Source organism: Elephas maximus, chromosome 2 (genome assembly GCF_024166365.1).
Source record: "Elephas maximus indicus isolate mEleMax1 chromosome 2, mEleMax1 primary haplotype, whole genome shotgun sequence".
Taxonomy (NCBI): domain Eukaryota; kingdom Metazoa; phylum Chordata; class Mammalia; order Proboscidea; family Elephantidae; genus Elephas; species Elephas maximus.
The window spans coordinates 43090941-43106791 of record NC_064820.1 but is presented as its reverse complement, the minus strand read 5'-3'; the positions used below and the strand labels follow the sequence as shown (position 1 = coordinate 43106791).

General features: G+C 39.9%; 1 protein-coding gene across 2 annotated transcripts in view; it reads right to left on the bottom strand.

Annotated features, from left to right (window-relative positions):
- Window positions 1–15851, bottom strand: part of WDR70 (WD repeat domain 70) — a 358039-nt gene that overhangs the window by 65208 nt on the left and 276980 nt on the right. For both annotated transcript variants that reach the window (XM_049862618.1, XM_049862622.1), the window contains one exon: window positions 2141–2240. In XM_049862618.1, the coding sequence (XP_049718575.1) occupies window positions 2141–2240 (100 nt within the window). The remainder of the gene's footprint in view (window positions 1–2140; window positions 2241–15851) is intronic.

The following is a 15851-nucleotide window of genomic DNA, read 5'->3' as shown; positions in this document are numbered from 1 at the left end:
CTTACAACACCCTGGGGACTCTTTGTTGAATAGACTTCCATCTGCCATATTATATATGTCCAGGAAAAAAAGTGATGGAATACAGTATACATGTTGAGTTGACCAATCAAGTCATCCAATAGCTATTACAGAATGGAAGAAGAAGGTAAGAATTATCACCAAAATGGTTTTGATTGAAAATAGACTTGATATGAATCTGGTCCTATATTTCTAAGGCACCAGTTATTAACTGGGTGGAGCCTGGCCTTTTTCAAAATCCTCTGGGAAGAATTTCCAGACTACACACCCCTCTCATCCCCCTTTTCTCTTCCCACTCTGCCTTGGAGATTTGGGTATACCACCCTAAAGATGCAAGAGTGAATGTGAAAATGTCTAAGTAGAGCATTTATCATTTGAAAATCCCTCCCAGGGGATTCAGATACACTCTTGAAGTGAGACAGAACCTTTGTTTTCAAGACTAAAATATATATAGTTTTAATTAGGAGTCATCTCTGGATTCAAGTGGCAGGTTAGAACTGACGGTCCGAAATACACACTCTATTAACAAAAAAACAAAACAAAACAAAAAACCAAACCCCTTGCTGTCAAGTCAATTCTGACTCACAGCTACCCTATATGACAGAGTAGAACAGCCCTGTATGGTTTCTAAGGCTGTAATCTTTACAGAAGGAGACTGCCACGTCTTTCTCCTGTGGAGTGGCTTATGGGCTAGAATCGCTGGTATTTCAGTCAGCAGCTGGGCGCTTTAACCACTGTACCACCAGGGCTCCTTTTCATACATATCCACATTTCACAATGCAGACCATAAAAAGATATATACATAGGCTTTTTCTTTTAATTATGGAAGGGAGGGTATTTTGAATACAGTAGGTGAGACTTCCTTGGAGAAAAGGATCTGAATGGAGTTCTCAGGGATAAAGGACATGGACTGGTTAGATGGAAAGGAAAGCTGGGCCAAGGTAGATGAAAATTGAAAGCTCATCTCCTTCCTTCACTCCCACTAGCCTTACTATTACAAAGATTGTAATTCTTTCAGTAAAGCGACCCTGTCTATGATGTTCAGTTTATACCGAGCACCTAGCATAATGCCTAACTCAGCACAGGTACTCAATATACAGTAATTGATTGAGTGAATGAATGGCTGTAGTGTTGCTGGATTCACCTACCTGAAGTGTAACTCCTTCTTTGGCCTAAAAATAAAGATTAAACTCTTTACGTAACACTAAAGACCCTCTGTAACATGGCTCCAGCCTATTTATCCTGCTCTTTCTCTTTTCACAAATGGCCCTACTAGAATATCATCAGTTATGTCCTATACTTTCAAATAATGCTTTGCTCATAAGCTGCCCTCACTATATTCCCTCTCTTTCTGTTAACACACGCCTATCCACGTGAAAAAGATTTAGCAAAAAATTAGAAACCCATATCCAACCATATGAATGTGTATAAATAAATTTACAATAGAACCATATAGAACTATGTAGCTATTAAAAATAACACCCAGGTATACAACTTCTTTGAACTGAACAGAGTTAGTGTTTGAACTAAAAACAAACAAGCAAACAAAAACCAAAAAAAAAAAAAGTCAAGCAACAGAAGGCTTTGAAACACCAGACAGAGAATTATAAAATAATACAGAAAGAACGTAGATCAGCATCTGCAAATCCCTAAGCTCGTGCTTGGAGACTTCAACCTCTTATGGAATTTGAAACTAAAATAAAAACTTCAGCAAAAAGAGCGCATATTTTCAAAATTTTTCTAGATTGCTTTTAATACTATCAACGTTGCCAAGTTGGAAATATATTTTAATGTTTTAATGAAAAAACTAGACAAAGAAAGGTACGTTAACAAAAACACAGCTAGCTTTACTAAGCACTGTGATATCAGCGCTACATTTGTTCGAATTAAATATGATCATCTTATACATAAACCAAAAAACCCAAACCCACTGCCAGCAAGTCGATTCTGACTTGACCTTTAGGACACAGCAGAACTTTCCAAGGCTGTAGATCTTCACAGAAGCAGACTGCCACATCGTTCTCCCTCAGAGCAGCTGGTGGGTTCGAACCACCGACATTTTGGTTCACAGCTAAGCGCTTTAACCTCTGTGTCACATATTAGAAAAAAAGTTTCAACCTACCTCCGCGAGAGGCAAGGACATTGCCATCATAGGAAAAGGCCACACAAGAAGTGTCTGTGCCTGGCTGATGAGCTTGTTTATAGTGGAATTTAGGATGAACCTGTTTGTGAAGAGAAGCAAAGTGTTAACACCTCATCTGAATTCAGCTGAGAACATTTTTGTGGCAATAACATTTTGTTTTATCATCAGGAAATAACATGTACATATAGATAAGATACTGATTTCACCTGAATATAGTCTGCTATCTTTCTGAAAAAATATTCAAAAAGGCTTTTTAAAACATCCATTTATTTTCATAAGAACAGATAAGGTCAGCAGGAGACAATTTTTCAGACTGCCTGAGCAAGCTCTGGGCAATGCAAGATTGTCACAGCAGTTAGTTCTTCTTATCACAATTATAAAGTTATTGGGACCATTTCCTATATATATCTGAAAGACCAAATATAAACAAAAATTACAAATAAGTATATTATCTAATAACTCAAAAATATTTATTGCATTCCTAGTCTATGACAGACAGTGTGCACATGGTTATAGGTCTTTAACTACCTTTAATGTGCCTGTAGGATAATAATGACAACAGTAGTAATACAGCAGTAGCTAACCCTTACACAGTGCTTATTATATCCTAGGATATCCTATATCCTTAACTATTTTGCCTATTTAATCCTCACAATCATCCTACCAGTTAGGTTCTACTACTATCATCTCCATTTTACAGACGAGGAAACTGAGACACAGAGACTTAAGTACCGTGTCCAAGGTCACATAGCTAGTAAATAGTAGAGCTAGCAATTTGAACCAAAAAAGTCTCCACTCAAACACACTATACCCCCCTCTCTTGTTGATACATGTTAATAGTCTTTTTACTTCTAATAGCTCTTCTGCACAGTTAATGACTTGCAAAAGGAACTCTACTACACTAATCTTGCCACTCAGTTATGATTCAATGCCCAGCACAGGCCAAAAGACTAGTAAGTTGATTATCCCCCAAAATTATGGGCCTAAATGAATGAAGGTAATGATACACTAAAAACGTTGCCCCTACATAGCTGTCATCAATAGAATTCCCACTGTGATAGCACACACACATAGATGTGCTATGCTGGGCAACTGCTCAATGGTTTGGGGCCATTAGCAATTTTCCTAGGGTAATTCCATAGTGAACAGACAGAGCCATATGCTAATGATGACAGCATGTAGGTTTCCCATGGGAGTCAAAGGTATAGGAATGTGAATGACCTCATCTCCATTGGTCTTGCAGCAACTCTATCAAAGAATAAGTCACAATATAGAGATAAAAATAATGAACTTTAAACTCCCAACAATATCCCTGACGTCCAGTCATTGAGCTGACAACTGACAGCATCAAGTAATGAGGAGCATACTACCTCATTAAAGCAGACCAGTACATTTTTTCTTTTAAGAATTTGTATAAAATGAGTCAAAATTGGCATCACTCAGTTCTTCTGGGCGATAGTCCTAGAAATTTGTTTTAAAGATAGTTATCATGTGTCTTCCTTTCTTGAATATACAGCCAGTTGGATTCATTCATTCAAGCTTTTTACTGGGTATCAGCTGTATGCCAGATACCATGTTTAGCAGGGCGAATACAAATGTGACAGAGATAAACATGGCTCTTCTCCTCAGAGTTAACAGACAGTGCCCTGATGGGATATGGATTAGTGTACATATCTCTATACTCATCGATATATGTAACACGGATAAGTATATAATAGGGAAGTACAGAGGTATGTACATTGAGTGCTGAGGAGGGGTTCACAACCCAAACTTTGTTTGGAGGAGTGAAGAGAAGAAATCAGAGAAGGAAGGGTGAAGACAAGGAAGAGTTAGCAGGTGAAGGGCCAAATGGTAGGGGCAAGAGAGAGTATTCCAGAGGAATACTGCATTATGATAGGCCAAATTTTGACCCCATGACCTTTGCTTCCTGGCATCATGCCTGTGAATATGTTACCTTACATGGCAAAAGGCACTATGTAGAGGTAATTAAGTTACTAATCAGTTGACCTTAAAATAAGGATTATCTGAGCCAGGTCAAAGTAGTCACATGTACCCCTAAAAGCAGAATTTTCTCCTGGGTGAGGGCAGATGGGGAAGCCATTGAGATGGAGCAGAAGAGGAAGATCAGAAACATGAAAAGTATCTGATGTGCCATTGTTGGCTTGAACATGTGTCAAGGAAACAGCGACCTCAGACCTGGAACCACAAGAAACCGAATTCTGCAAACAACCAGTGAGCTTCAAACAGGATCCTGAGTCCCAGATGAGGCTGACGCTTTGATTTTAGCACAGTGAGACCCTAAGTAAAGAACCCAGCCATTCCATACATGACTTAAGAAACTGTGAGATAATATATGACTGTTGTTTTAAGTCACTAAATATGCAGTGATTTGTTATGCAGCAATGTTGTTGTTATTAGGTGCCATCAAGTCAGTACATCTCGTAGCAACCCTATGCACAATATAACGAAACACTGCCCAGTCCTATGCCATTCTCACAATCATTGCTATGTTTGAGCCCATTGTTTCAGCCACTGTGTCAATCCACCTCGCTGAGGGTCGTCCTCTTTTTTGCTGGCACTCTACCAAGCATGAAAACAGAAAATGAATATTTTAGGGTCTGAAGACAAAAGAGCTTGTTGCAGTTAAGAAAGTAAAAATTAACTCTAAGATAAAAAAAAACTCATTGCAACTCTAAGATAAGATAAGCTATATTAGAAGGCACAATGGTTAAGCACTCAGCTACTAACCAAAAAGTTGGCGGTTTGAGGACCTAGTAGCTTTGGAGTCCTGGTGGCACAGCGGTGAAGAGTTCAGCTGCTAACCAAAAGGTGGGCAGTTCAAATCCACCAGTGGCTCCTTTGAAACCCTATGGGGCAGTTCCTCTGTGTCCTATAGGGTTGCTATGAGTCGGAATCAACTTGATGGCAACGGGTTTGGCTTTTTTTTTTCTATTTTTAAAGCAGCTCTGTAGGAGAAAGACCTGGTGATCTGCTCCTGAAAAGATTACAGCCAAGAAAACCCTACGGGACAGTTCTACTCTGTCACATGGGGTCACTATAAATCAAAATCACCTGGACAGCACCCAACAACAACATATTGGAGGAAGAAGCCCTGGTGGTACAGTGGTTAAGCACTTTGCTGCTAACCGAAAGGTCGGCAGTTTGAACTCACCAGCTTCTCCACAGAAGAAAGATGTGGCAGTCTGCTTCCATAGAGATTACAGCCATGGAAGCCCTATGAAGTAGTTCTACCCCATCCTATAGGGTCACTATGAGTTGGAACCAACTCGATGGCAACAGGTTATAGTTTTCTATGCAGGTGGGGTATTTAGAAACCTTTACAATTGTTTATAATGTAGAAGCAGTGAATATAGGCCACAAAACAAGCCCCTCACTCTGTCCTTCTGACTTCTCACAGTATTTTCTATTGCTTTTTTTACATACATTTACAAGGAGCCCTGGTAGCGCAGTGGATAAGCTCTCAGCTGCTAACCAAAAGGCCGGTGGTTTGAAACCATCAACTGCTCCGAGGGAGAAAGATGTGACAGTCTGCTTCTGTAAATATTAAAGCATTGGAAACCTCATGGGGCAGTTTTACTTTATCCTATAGGTCTCTATGAGTGGGAACTGACTTGACGGCAAGGTTTTTTTTTTTTTTTTTTTAAATATAGATTTAGATCTTAGTGCAAGCCTCATTTAAAATAACAAATGGCAGCATATTAATAATTAAGATTTCAATGGAGAGGAGGCGATTGGAATTAAAATAATGTAATTCATCTGCTCTTTTAAAGAACCTAATGAAACATAGACAAAATGTCCTCACTTGAGATGGACAGCTCACAGACTGTATGTCAAAAAGTGCTCTTCCATTATTAACTTCACCTTAATCAGTAACAAAAGTTTACTCTAATGAAATAAAATAGATGGCCAAAGGTGATCCTAAATGTACATAAAACATCAACACTTGGGCAATCTATGATAGCAAATATCCTCACACTGAATGAAAACACTTCGGACGTAACGTGGGGAAACTAGAATTGCAACTTGTCTTTTGACTCCTTTTATAATCATCATCAGGAAAGAACACTGTTCTTCAGGTAACTTGAGATTATTGACTCCCTTACATAGGTTTCTAGTATCATGTCTCAAATAGTCATAATGATGGAAGACACAAGCACAAAAATTTAGAGATCATACAGTACAAACTCCCAATTGCTAAAACTGTCCATAAATCCCTTCTTAGCAGATGGTCACGGAGCCTCCAGCAGTGCAGAACTCGTTACATCACTGTGGCAAGTATGGTGTTAGATACTATCAAGTCATTTTTGATTCACAGTGACCCCGTGTGACAGAGCAGAACTGTCCCAAAGGGTTTTCTTGGCTGTAATCTTTCATGGAAGCAGATCACCAGGTCTCTCTCTCATGGAGCTATTGGGTGGGTTCAAACCACCAAACTTTCAGTTAACAGCCAAGCATTTAACTGTCTGCGCCACCAGCAGCAAGTATACGGTGTGACAATTCCCCTAGTCCTTCCACAAAGGGACTGTAGACTTCTATAGGCTTAATCAAGTAGAAGCCTCAATTGCAGCTGCTGTGCCGAATGAGATATCATAGCTAGGGCAGATCAATAAAATCTCTAGGTGACTTTGGCTCAAGGACTCCCAATCGGCATAGCCAAAGCTTTCTTAGAACTGTGCTGTAGTCTGAGATTCTTCCTGCTCAAACTTCCTTCCTTCCCTCTTTCCTTTATAGGAGTCAGACCTGTATCACCATCTCGTAACTCTCCCCATTCCTCTAGTTCCTTACCCATTTTTCCCTCACAGGCCTTTCTACAATTAATCTTACACATCTAATCCTACCTTGGCATCTGTCCCTCAGAAAACCCTAACACAGGACATTAGCAAACAAGATACAAGCAGAGGATTGTAAAGGCATGTACATTAGGGCCTGCTCTCTTGGTGCTTTCAGAACCCAGCTTTCATGTGAAAAAGCTTGGGCTAGCCTCCTGGGTGAGCAGAGATAAATGCCAGAGATGGGCCTGTTGCCCCAGCTGACATCTAGCCAACCGGCAGACACGTGAGTGAGGTCATCCTTAGATCATCCAGCCCTAGCTGAGCTCTTAGTTAACTGCAGATGCAACAGCCGGCCAGTAGAAATCGGCTGAGTCAGTCCAGACCAAAAGAACTGCCCAACTGACTCAAAGAATCATGAGAAATAACAGACGTTTGTTGTTTTAAGCCACTAAGTTTTAGTATGGAGTACCTAGACGGTGTAAACAGTTAACTCTCAGCTGCTAATGGAAAGGTTGGAGGATCGTGTCTCCCTAGATGCACCTTGGAAGAAAGGCCTGGCGATGGACTTCTGAAAAACCGGCCATTAAAAACCCTATTGAGCCCAGGTCTGCTCCAACACATGTGAGGTAGCTGTGAGTCAGAGTCTTCTTGACAGCAGCTGGTTACATTTTAGAATAGTTTATTATGGAACAAAAGCTAATTGATGCAACATATAGAACATGTGAACAGTGCCTGCACACAGTAAACATTTTGTGTTTGTCATTATTATAAGTCAGGTGATAATATGAGAGCATTATTATCAACTTTTTAAGGTCGATTCCCTGTCTCCTACCTTAATATTCTACCAAATAATATAAATCAGAAACTAGTCTCGAGACCCTGTAATTCAAATTTATTAAATTTTACCATGTCTATGCTTTAAATAATCTCTTACACTCCTCTCTTGCCATTTTGCACCTGCCTGTGAGAGCAAGAATTCTCTATAGCAATGTTTCTTAATCCTTGTCATGGGTTGCTTGGGATAATCATTTTCCCTAGGCAGTTGTGATCTGTTTCCAACCATTTGCAGCCATTTCTTCTATATTCTTTGACATCAAGTAAGATAATGATTCCAGCAGACAATATAAAAGTGAAAGAAGGGACTGCTTAGAAATAGCTCCTTCTTGGAAGACACAGAAGGGAGGATCGTGTTTAAGTTACTTTTCTTTATGGTTGTAGATGAAAGTTCTTTCTCCACATGTCTAATCCTTTCTTTCAAGTAGGTCAGGCTCAGATTATTTCTTTCCCAGGTATACCACTTCAACTCCAGGGACCCCAATGAGAGTCTTAAAGTACAGTATGTTATATATCACACACCACGGTGATTACAAGAGGAGCACACTTCACAATAAATATAGCAAATGAGCACGTTTCAAGGAAAAAATACGTTTCATAGTAAGTTGTTAGCTTTCCAAGTTTCTAACTTAAAAAATTATGATAATAATAATTATGTTCCAGTCAAGATATTTTTCCCGCTTCCTTCTCACTCTTCCTTTCTCCCTCTCCTCTCCCTCTCTTCCCTTTAAAGGAATAATTTAAAGACAAGAGGCAGTGGGATATGGCAATGGTCCGTTTACCACCTCCCATAAAACAAAAAGTGAGATAATGATATTTTTAGGATCCGCATTTACAGTATCACCCACATTTACTGAGGATCCATTATACACATAACACTGAAATAGATAAGTGAAGAGAAGACATGGGATTTCCTTTAAATGATCTGCAATTTGGGAATGGGGGAAAACAAGTAAGATTTCTTTTTTTTTTTTCAAGAAAACTTTGCGCCCACAATAAGCCAAGCATTGTGTCAGGTTTGGAGGGCAGAAAAATGATGAAGAATTACCCTGTGCCAGGACAGGGAAACTCCCAGGTAGGAGAGAAAGAGAAAGTGCATTTATGACCACACCTGAATTCTCCAGCACGGTTCTCCACTCAGTCCCAGTTTACTGTTGCAACCACTGGGATTTCAGCAAACAACTATGACACAGCATTAATTTTTCATCTGTATTTGGCAAAGAGATAGCACAGCCTTCACTCATAACTGGACTATGTTGCAATTATATGCCTCTTTGGTCATCTCAAACCAGGTGGCTACAGTGTGTAACTACCTACGCTCTATCCGACAACCAGCTGGAAGCTGCAGTTTCGGGAGAATGCTTAGCCACTGAGACGTGTGAGTCACAGGCAGAACATGACGCCACTGCTCTGGAATCTTCTGGCTCTCCATGTGCTTGCAACTTGAAATTCAAGGTGTTTACTTTAGTTTATAAAACAAATCCCTTATGGCTAGGGCACAAGTTACCTTCACATTAATCTCTCTTCTTATAAACCCTAGCTGAGATCAGCTGGTACCAGTTAGGCACTCTAGATTTATACTATAGAAATCTGAAGGTAAAAATGTTTAAAGTCACACAAAAGACCCAATCTCTTCGGATTTCAAGAAGGCATGAAATGAAACATCCTGTCTTTCTTTGACTTTGAGGGTAAATTTATAATCTTGAGACATTATACAGGATAATTTAAAGATGGGGATATTTTCTGATTAAAAAAATCAGTTGTCATTGTGTCAATTCCAGCTTTAAAAATCTGGTGTATTTTATTGTCCTGATTTTAAGTAAATTATAATTTTTTACTGGGAAAAAAATGAGGTACCTAACATAGAAATCTCATATGATGTTCTGTAGGTTTCTGAGTGAGGCTATCACCTAAATCACCAAGAGGAATGCTTTAAGAACAAAGTCCTTCCAGAGAGATAGCCCAAGAGCAGGGTTTCCCAGAGGATGTTTTGTGTAACATCCTCATATCAGGGGACGTTCTATAGCCAAACAAGCCTGGGAAACTAAAGTTTATTTGTATACCATGGCCTCATCTTGAAGATTCACAATGCACACTGGATTATTAAAAGCCAGAGTCTTTTAAGTAGTGGTCCTAGAATAAATCAACCTCTTTAACATTTTTGAAGATTATTTGACTATGGAACCTTTTTTTCACATACTACTTACTAACATAGATAGAACTAACATTCTCTGGACCTTAATTGAGGAAACACATACCTAGAGCAAGGGTTAGCAAACTTACTCTATAAAGGTCCACATAGCAAATATTTGAGGCTTTGAGGACCATATGATCTCTGTTGTAACTATTCACTTCTGCTGTTGTAGCATAAAAGTAGCCATAGGCAATAAAGATTATCAGCTGCAGGTGCAAAAAGGGTGCAGGTGCAAAAGACATATGGCTGTGTGTTCAAATAAAACTTTATTTACAAAAAGAGGTAGCAGGCTGAATTTGGCCCATAGGTCACAGTTTGCTGACCCCTGATCTAGAGAGAATAAAAAGCCTGAAAAAAGGTACTTTATTTACCAAACATTGTTTAGTAAATTAAGGGCTTTCTTGCGGTTCAATAATAATTTTAACTTGTTACATTAATGGTGATGGGAATAGTAATAATAACAACAATAATAGAGCTACATTTATTGAACATGTTATTGATTAGTGGAATAAAGCATACATTTGCTAATCTCATCCTTCAAGCAGATGTCCTGAGGTATATGTAATTATTACTTGCATTTTGCAAACAAAAAAACTAAGGCCAAGATGGTAACTTATCCAAAGACATATGACTAGTAAGTTAAGTGCCAGAGCAAAACCTGAAACCCTGATTCTAACTCCAGAACCCGTACTCTTCACTAAAACACCCCTGTATTCATAAGCTGCATGTTTTACCAGGCTTCTTTTGACATCTGTGGTAGATTGTTATAATAATAACCCTCAGTGAATTGGGAGGATAGTACAAGGAGAGGGATGGATAGCACAAAACAACTTTTTTCTCCCTCAAATAATATATTTTACACTATTAAGGATTTCCCCAAAATTTCTATTATAAATTCAAACTAAGGCAGGAGCTAGCAGTCTTTTACCCATACAGGGGCAGTAAAAAAATCACAAACCAGTCATTTCATACCTCCCTCTAGTACCAGTCAATGCAGGGCTGGTACGTAATAATAAAAAAAAAAAAAAAAATAGCTAACATTTATTGGGCACTTACTAAGGAATAGGTACATATCCAAAGTGTATGATACCCCTTGAATCTTCTCAACAACCTTATGAGACAGGAACTATTATCATCCTCACCTTCCAGTGAGGGTTGCTGTTAGTTGCTGTTGAGTCAATGCCAACTCATGGTGACCCCATGTGTGTAGAGTAAGAACTGCATGATAGGGCTTTCAAGGCTGTGACCTTTTGGAAGCAGCTTGCCAGGCCTGTCTTCTGAGGTGCCTCTGGGTAGATTCAAATCGCCAACTTTTAAGCTAGTAGCGCTTAACCATTTATACCACCCAGGGACGCCTCCAGTGAGGGTATTAGGGTACAAAAAGGTGGTTAGTTGCCCAAGGTCATGTGGCCGATAAGTGGTAGAGCCAGAACTTGGACCAGGCAGCCTGGATCCAGGGCCTGCACTCCAAACCACCACTATCCATGGTACATACTAATGGATTTTCTGACTCCAGGCTCCCTCTGCTCTGGCCTCTAATTGCAACTAAAGTGGGCCTGGGCTTTCTTTTTTTTGTGTGTCCTTGCACTTTCCTCACTAGGCCAGTCCTCTGTCCAGCCACCAGTGGAATTAGAAGGTAAAAAGCGGGGAAGTGCAGCAAAAGAGTCAAGTGTGGGATAGTGGGAGAGCACTACACCATAAAATCATCATCCACGGTTAAACCTAATCCCTGGTCACTAGCTAAATCAATCCGTAAGTGTAGGCTGATTAACCTTTACCCAAGAAGATCACATCAAGAGTCCTTGAAGTAATCTGAAACTCGGTAAGGGTGAACAGCACAAGTTACAAACTGGCAATAAGGAAATCACACTAACTACTATAGACCTCCTTTGCTGCCTTTTATATGATGTTACCTTTTCTTTTCTATTTTCACTCTTAAGTTTGAGGTAATAGGGGCTGGGATCTTAGACCATTTCTATATCCCATAAGAAACACAAATGTGAACACAAGTGCAGCTCCCGATTCAGCTCTTTAATTGAAGAGGAACTTGAAAGTCACTATGCCAACACCGGAAGCACAGTGCCGCGGAATGACCTGCCTAGACGGGAGGGAAAGCCCGGCGGTCCCCTCTTTGAAGTCCAGCTGCCTGAGATTCACTGGCAGCCGACCTTCAAAGAGAGCCGATGCTTCCTTCCCTCAGCCTGGCCGCCAAGCTTCCCGGGCAGCTGGGCAGATTTAGCCACTCTCTGCCCAGCTGTCTGTGAACTCTGGCAGCCAGTTCAAGTGAGGGATAGAGAGGTGGTAGAGGAGGGTGAGGAAGGAGAACTGGTAGAGGGAGGGGGGTGGCGGGCCCAGTGGCGCCAGGACGAAGAGGATGCTGGGTTTCCTTGGGGCCGACCTTACGGAGGTCGGTCAAAAGATTAAGCTTCCGAGGAAAGCACAATCCAACTACTACAAAGCAACTTTCGAGTAACCAAAGAGATTTCAAATACACTTTCCTTCAAAAGCTGAGTGAATCTCAAAAATCTAAGCTGAGTGACACTCTTCTAAAAGTGGCCCAGTCACCACTGAAGACAGTGCAATCTCTACAGAGGGGTGCAGGGGACAAACCTATGGTCAAGCACCAAAAATACACAGTCCTCTACTGACCCTGATTTTCCAGCATCAAGAGTTTAAGCTTCTTAAAAACTTTGGGGAGTTGTTTGCCGACTTTGTTGTGGCAACCCTTCTGTTCCTCTGGCAGCCAATAGCTGAAATCACTTTTGTTTTCTGTGCCTGTGCAGCAGATGCCTAGAAAAGACTGGTACATTTAACATAAATATTACCAACGTGTTGTCACGTTTATCCCCTTGAACCATGTGGTTGGGATGAAGGATCATGAATGTTATCAGCTGTAGGTGCAAAAGGATGAAGAACAGTTGTTAGTGTCAGAAGTCTAAGCAAGATCCAGATCTCAGACTGAGTAAAATGGAAGCCTATGAAAGTGGCTCATATCTAGGGAAATGGAAGGAAGAGGTGACGGATCATGAACAGAAGAGTAAATCAGATTTGCATTGTAGATGAAGTTCTCTAGCACCTATACAGAAATGGAGAGGAGGAAAGTTGGAAGCCAGGAGAAAAATGACCATAAATTTCATGAATTTTTCCCTAGTTTTGTACAATTTGGTTAGAGAGGGAATGCATGAATGAGCTTGTACCATGCACTAAGACAATATGAGGAAAATATTCAGACTATCTTTTAAGACATTAGCTACAAATACATCCTCTATGCTCTTTATTGTTGTTGTGTACTGTTGAGTTGACTGCAGCTCATAGCAACTCCATGTGACAGAGCAGAACAGACCCAGAGACTTTCCTAGGCTGTAATCTTTATGAGACAGATTCCCAGGTCTTTCCTCCCATGGTGCCAGTAGTGGGTTTGAACAGCTGACCTTTGGGTTAGCAGCTGAGTGCTAAACCATTGTGCCACCAGGGTTCCTTTCTTGCTCTTTGGAGCTCCTTAAAACTGTATAACTCAACAGCCGGCATTCAGTACAGTGATATTAATGATACACAATTCAAAATTTATAATCTAAATTTTAAAGTATAATAAGGAGAAGAACCTATAGGAGATGAGTAATTAATATTTGCTGAAATTAGTCTGTTTGTCCTTTCATTCTACAAAACATTTATGGAGCCCTTGCTATGTGCAAGGCACTGTGTTCGGTATTGCAAATACCGAGATTAACAAAATGACTCCATCAATAAATTCTGTCTAGAAAGGAAGGCAAACATAAAAACAAATATTTGCAACATACTGTGCAACAAATAACAGCAGTATCCACAAACTATATAGAAAACTAACAACAGAATGATCAATTCTACCGTGATAGTATACCTTTGGAACTACAGGTGGGACTCAAGATCAGACCAGTAGCAGACAAGACGGAAGAGTCAGAGGTTAAATCATCAGTGGCCGCATCTGCCCTTTACCTGTGGACAATATCGACCTTCTAAACGGTTTTAAAGAGAGAGGTGTGATGTGATCAGATCTGCATTTAGAAAGATCACCCTGAAACAATGGAAAAGATAAACTAGAAAAGGTAAGACTGAGGGCAGGGAAATGAGTTAAGAAGCACCTGTAGGACCACTGAGAACATGTGAGGACTTGAGGCTGAACAATGGAGGAATACGCACGAGAACACTAAAATGTAATCAGTGACTTTGATAAGTGCAATTTCAGTGAATTTGTGAAGTGGACACAGCAATTATTGTCTACCCGGGTGGAAAGTTGGCTATGAAAGAAGAAAGAGTTGGAGATGGCCTTTATTAAATAAAATAAATGAAAAAGCAGAAACTTGAGCATATTTTCCAGGAACCAATAGGGATGAAAAGGATACAAATGCAGGAAAGGGAATAACTGATCGAATTCTGTCCCAGAGGAAGCAGGAAGGATGAAATCAAGTGCACAGGTGGAAGGATTAGTGAGGAGCTAGAAGAGAAAGAGCCCCGCCTTGGAGACCTCAGGGAAGGGAGCGAGAGACCAAGGAGGCCTGAATGCAGAGACATGTATAGGCATGAAGGTGGAAAGCCTGACGGAATTCCAGCCTATTGTTCTTTTTATTCTACGAAAAGGAGAGAAGATAAAAGTAGGGAGTGGGGAGATGTAAGGTGGGCCAGAGAAGAGCTAGGGAAGTTTGAAAATACCCGATGAGATGAATGTCAGGGATAACTGGACAAGGAAAAAGGAAGCGATTGGTGAAGGCAAGGAAGACTCATAAGAAAATGTACATCATAAATTTGGAATGGCACCAACCTTTTCAAACTATGGGTATTATCAAATTGCACTCAGAGTTAGAGTGAAAAAGAAAATGATATGACTAGGGTTGCAGGATAGAGAACAGAAAATAAAGTACATTTCAGAATCTTGGTAAAATTTATACTGTTGGAGTCAAATATTCTTTTGCCTCTTCTCCAAGGACTGTATCCCACAGTTGACTGGTTTAAATTTGCTTTTTTTGTACCAAATGTCAAAGTCAAGGTCAAAGGGTGATATGATTTTAACTTGGCAGCTCTATTAAAAAAATTAAACTTTTTTTCTCTTTCTAAATATAAACTTCATTACAGATAGCACTAATATTTTGCCTATTCTAAGCATTCCTGTTGCCGTCGAGTCGATTTCGACTCATAGCAACTCCATAAGATGGAGTAAAACTGCCCCATAGGGCTTTCAAGGAGCTGCTGGAGATTCGAACTGCCAGCTTTTTAGGTCAGCAGCTGAGCTCTTAACCACTGCACCACCAGGGCCCCATTCTAAGCACAGCACTAACTTATTTCAATAAAGCAGGAGTTCCAATTTTACACACTTAAGAAATCAATTTGAAGCAAATGTTTACTGGTTGCCTTCTAGGTCCCTGGCCCTGTACCATGCTTAGTGGAACAGGTCCAAAAAAATGAAAGAAAACTATAAACCTTGCCTTCAAGAAGATTATATTCTAACTCAGATCCTAAGAGTTTAATAACCTTTTTCCTTGTTATAAACTTCTCACATTTGATAATGATGATTCTCGTGGTATGATCCTCTCATCAAGCTACAAAAACGAACACTGACCAAGTAGTAACTGTCAGAGGAAAGTTTAAAAAATTGTATTTTCATTTATTTTTTTACATTGTAGAAGGAGAGACACTGGAAGAAGTTACTATGAATTTATAACAATCTATAAGCATTCAAGAAATTAGGGTCCAGCTTCTCCCAACAAATTAAAATCTTAAACCACTTAATTCCACATCGCAATAGGCTGAGAGAGGAGAAAGAGGCTGTCCTAAGGTAATATGACAAAAGAAACATTATTTGAAGTAAGGAAGCTATAACTCATTTATTAATAAGGAA